This window comes from Equus quagga, chromosome 20 (assembly GCF_021613505.1).
Source record: "Equus quagga isolate Etosha38 chromosome 20, UCLA_HA_Equagga_1.0, whole genome shotgun sequence".
NCBI lineage: Eukaryota > Metazoa > Chordata > Mammalia > Perissodactyla > Equidae > Equus > Equus quagga.
The window spans coordinates 29,622-34,203 of NC_060286.1; the positions used below are offsets into that span (position 1 = coordinate 29,622).

A 4,582-nucleotide genomic window follows, 5' to 3' on the forward strand; every position below is an offset into this window, starting at 1 on the left:
GAAGTGAGTTGTTCAAAGAACCAGGGCAAGTGCACAATCTCCAGGGGAACATGGATGAAACAGAAATAAATTCATGAAGTTTCTAGAGGAGCCCATCATATGGTTCTGAGACTATAAATGGCACTCAGAATGGAGCCACAGTGGTATCATCAAGGGACTCATTCCCAGGCTCATATTGAAAATTTCTCATGTTCACAGAGCCTTCATACATGATTGACCTCCATTTCTAGAGATTCTATGTCTTTCAGTCATTTTTAGTATTATATTACCAGTTTAAATTAGATGGAATTTATTTCTCTCTTTCCAGTTAAAAACTTTAACAGATAATAGATTCCAAATATAATTTTAATTCAATCAGAAAATCTTGCGAGAAAATACTGTAGTTAAGAGAGGAGGGGCCTGGTGCCGTGGCCAGTGGTTAATATTACATGCTCCACTTTGGCGGCCCAGGGTTTCACAGGCTCGGATCCTGGGTGTGTACCTAGCACCATTCATCAGGCCATGTTGAGATGGCGTCCCACAAAGCAGAACTAGAATGACCTACAACTAGAGTATACAAGTATGTATTGGGGCCTTTGGGCAGAAGAAAAAAAAAGAGGAAGATTGGCAATAGATGTTAACTCAGGGCCAATCTTTAAAGAAAAAAAAGAAAGGATAAGGATCTGAAGTAAGAAAGTGATTATAGGCATTGAGGATGAGAGGTCTTAAAAATGTTTAAGTAGAAAACATTGAGAAAATTTTACAATTTATTGATTGGTTTATTGCAATGAAAGAACAAAAGGTTCGTGTTAGCTTGCAATTGTCATACTGGCCCACCATTTTGTGTGAAATGTGTCTTTGTGTCCCCTACAATATATGAAATGCTTAATATGTATTTGGGCACTGATGTTAAGCAGCAATTCTCTCTTGTCTTTTTTAAACATTTTGTTCTTGATAACATTTTTCAAATTTCTCCAAGTTTGAGAGTCATGTAGTTAAGTGAGATGAGGTAAATCTTTCATCAGCTAGCAACTATTATATTTTTCCACATTATTATGACATTATTATTCACTTCCTTGTGATGAAAAAAGTCTACTTAAAATTGGCACCTCCATTGTGGAAAACAGTATGGAAGGTTCCTCAAAAAATTAAAAATAGAATTGCCATAGGGTCCAACAATCTCACTTCTGTGTATGTATCCAAAGAAAATAAAATCACTATGTCAAAGAGGTATTTGCACTCCCATGTTGATTGCAGCATTATTCACAAGAGCCAAACAGCCAAGACATGAAAACAACCTAAGTGTGCATCAATGGATGCATAGATAAAGAAAATGTGGTAAATACATATGCAATGGAATATTATTCAGCCTTATAAAAGAAATAAATCCTGTCACTATGACAATATAGATAAACCTGGAGGACATTATTCCAAGTAATATAAGCCAGACAGAAAGACAACACATCATATTCTCACTTACATATGGAATAAAAAAAAAGTCAAACTCTTAGAAGCACAGAGTAGAATGGTTTTTAACAGGGGCTGGGTGATGGAGAAATGGGGACATTTTGGTCAAGCAGATAAAGTTTCAGATATAAAGGATGAAAAAGTTTTGGAATTCTAAATTAGAATAGGGTGACTATAGTTAAGAATAATGTATTATATACTTGAAATTTGCTAAGAGAGTAGGTCTTAGCTGTTCTCACCAATAAAAAAGTAACTATGTAAGATGATAGATATGTTAATTTGCTTGATTTTGGTGATGATTTCACAATATATATGTATATCAAATCATCACATTGTACACCTTAAAATTATACAATTTTGTCAATTGTACATCAATAAAGCTGGAAAAATGGATAAATTATTATACAAATAAATAAAATATTTTGTTTCCAATTAGATTAGGAGCATCTTAACCATCTATTGTTCATTCATGCTAATTTACTAATATTGGGAGACCAAAAAGTCTTGTAAAACTTGCACGCTGAAAGGTATAATCAGTTTAAGTATTTTGAATTTTCATTTACACATGTTGGCATAAATGCTGGCTTAGAATATACAATTAGTTTGTGAAATTTCAAGTTTTTAAATTGTCTACATTAATTTCAGTTCCTTCACTCTAGGCATGGAATACTATTTTTCTTTGTGATGGGACACAGCTGAATTGATGTTTAACTGAATCTCAGTGACTAACATACATAGTTTATCTACTTTGTCACAGAGCTGATTCTCTGAACCACTCTTCTTATGGCCCCCATCACCTCCTTGTTTCTCAGGCTGTAGATGATGGGGTTGAGCAGTGGGGTCAGGATGGTGTAGAAGACAGCCAGAAGCTCATCCTCTGTTGGAGATCGGAGGGATCTTGGGCGTAGATAAGTGTAAACAAAGGGAGCATAATAGAAAGTCACCACAGTCAGGTGGGTGCTGCAGGTGGAATAGGCCTTCTTCCTCCCTTCTGCTGAGTGCATGCGGTAGACAACAAGGAGAACACGGCCATAGGAACATGCAATGCCAATAAAAGGGACCGCAAGAAAGAGGGTGGCGCTCACAAAATCTGTGTACTCATAGACCCAGGTGTCTACACAGGCCAGAGTCAACATGGCTGGGACATCACAGAAAAAATGATTGATGACCCTGGAATGGCAATAAGGGATATGGAGGACATATGCAATGTGGGCACAAGAGTTGATAGAGCCCATTATCCAAGATCCTATTATCATCGCCGCACACACTCTTTTGCTCATATGGATGGGATAGTGGAGAGGAAAGCAGATAGCTACATAACAATCATATGCCATAGAGGCCAATAATAAGCCTTCCGCACCTGCTAAAGTCAAGAAGATGAAGCTCTGAAGCCCACACCCAATGAAAGAGATAGACTTGTTTCCAAACAGAAAATTGGAAGCCATTTTGGGGACAATGGTGGAGATGTAGTTCAGATCCATCAGGGAGAGCTGACTGAGTAGGATATACATGGGTGTGTGGAGATGGGTGTCCAGGAGGATGAGGAGGATCATGGACAGCTTTCCCAACAGAGCCATTAGGAAAATGAGAACAGTGAGAATGAAGAGGAGCAGGCCAATTCTTGACGATGGAAACAACCCCAATAAGATGAAATCAGTAGATGTCTGATTGGAATTTTCCATGGGGTACTCATTTAGTTTTTCCTAAAGACAGATGCAACATTAAATTAGAATACAGATCTTAAACGAAGAACAAAATTGCCTATTCTGAAAAAAAATCCCACTTTTTACCTCATGAAAAAATTTTGGTGAAGCAAACATCTATGGCCAAATTATTTAATAGAAGTCTGTGAATTTTTAAGAATAACATATTTCTCTAATGAATTTATTAGGATATAGTTATTTTATTTCCCTACATAATTCCAGATACTATCAAAGTGTTACAGGCTCTTAACATCAGCCCTGATATCAGTTCTCCCACATTGAACCCAGAATATATGGAGTTAAAGGTAAAACCCACTACCCCTTTTCCTGCTGCTCTAGCTCCACTCACATGTAAATACCTGTCTCTTTAAACTTTGACTTCATGAGCTTTACAATTAAATGGGAGTTACAAATTGTTAAAAGCCCAGGTGGCCTGGAGTTGGAGGCACACTAAAGTTTAGCTAATCGTGTCCTTTAAGTTTGCCAGGAAAGCTGCTGTCTCAAGAATATCAAGGAGCGGAGGCTTCCCAGACCTCAACTCCTCGGCTCCTGGCACTGGAACCCACCTCAAACAGGAAGACAAGACAACAGCGAAGGACACCCACCTGCCATCCTCCTATCTCACCATCACCTGCCTCGCTGCAAGCAGCCTCTCAAGGCCAAAAGCAGGCTGGTGGGAAAACACTGACCTGCACAAGCTACATGCGCCCCGTCCCCTACCCAAAACCCCAAATAAAACTCCCTACCCGTTCCTCATCAGGGAGCTAGCAATTTTTGAGGCATGAGCCCTTGCTTTGCTCCCTGTGCCTGGCATAGTAAAAACTTTCCTCTTCCACTCAAGACTCTGTTCTCGTTATTTGGACTGGCATTGGGTTCAGAGACCGAACTTTCGGTTGCAAAAGTCAGAGCTCATACTTTAAGTGTATGCATAGAAAATTAACGTAAATACGTAAATTATAGACTTATATGTAAATACATTTTTGTGAACCTTAGGGGATGATTTTTTTCTTTTATATTGAAGCCCTAATACCTCCGCAACTGCAGTAGCCTATCAGCTCATGTTACAGGTCTATATTCCCTTCTTGAGTTCTCCTCAAAAAGCTTGCCAAATCAAGCTTTTTAGATGTCAAGTATAATTATTTCCTTCTTCTTTTCAGAAATCTACAATGAATCCTTATTGCCAAATATCATTAATGTAAAGTCATTCTCCTCTGCCTCCTAATTTAATTTCCCAATGCTTTGGTCAAAGTAAATCCCCTTCTAGATAATCTGTACTGCAATTTCCTTTTAGTTTCCATGTTTTTGCTCAAGTTCTCCCAAAGGAAGATATGTATTTAGTCCAGCTATTTTTCAATGCTTACATAACATTACCCATTGCTTTATGGCACCTTTTATTATTCATTCTTTTTTAAATTTTGTTCTCATTTATTTAA

The 4,582-nt window shown here is 37.9% G+C and overlaps 1 protein-coding gene across 1 annotated transcript; it reads right to left on the bottom strand.

The window, feature by feature from the left end:
- Positions 1-2,189: 2,189 nt before the first annotated feature.
- LOC124231156 (olfactory receptor 2L5-like) lies at positions 2,190-3,128 on the bottom strand. The gene has a single exon (XM_046647890.1). The coding sequence runs from the start codon at positions 3,126-3,128 to the stop codon at positions 2,190-2,192; it is 939 nt and encodes a 312-aa protein (XP_046503846.1).
- Between the last annotated feature and the right edge of the window lie 1,454 nt (positions 3,129-4,582).

Bases quoted from the DNA above. Each gene is read 5' to 3' on its own strand.
- LOC124231156 (XM_046647890.1), bottom strand. From the start codon at position 3,128: ATGGAAAATTCCAATCAGACATCTACTGATTTCATCTTATTGGGGTTG.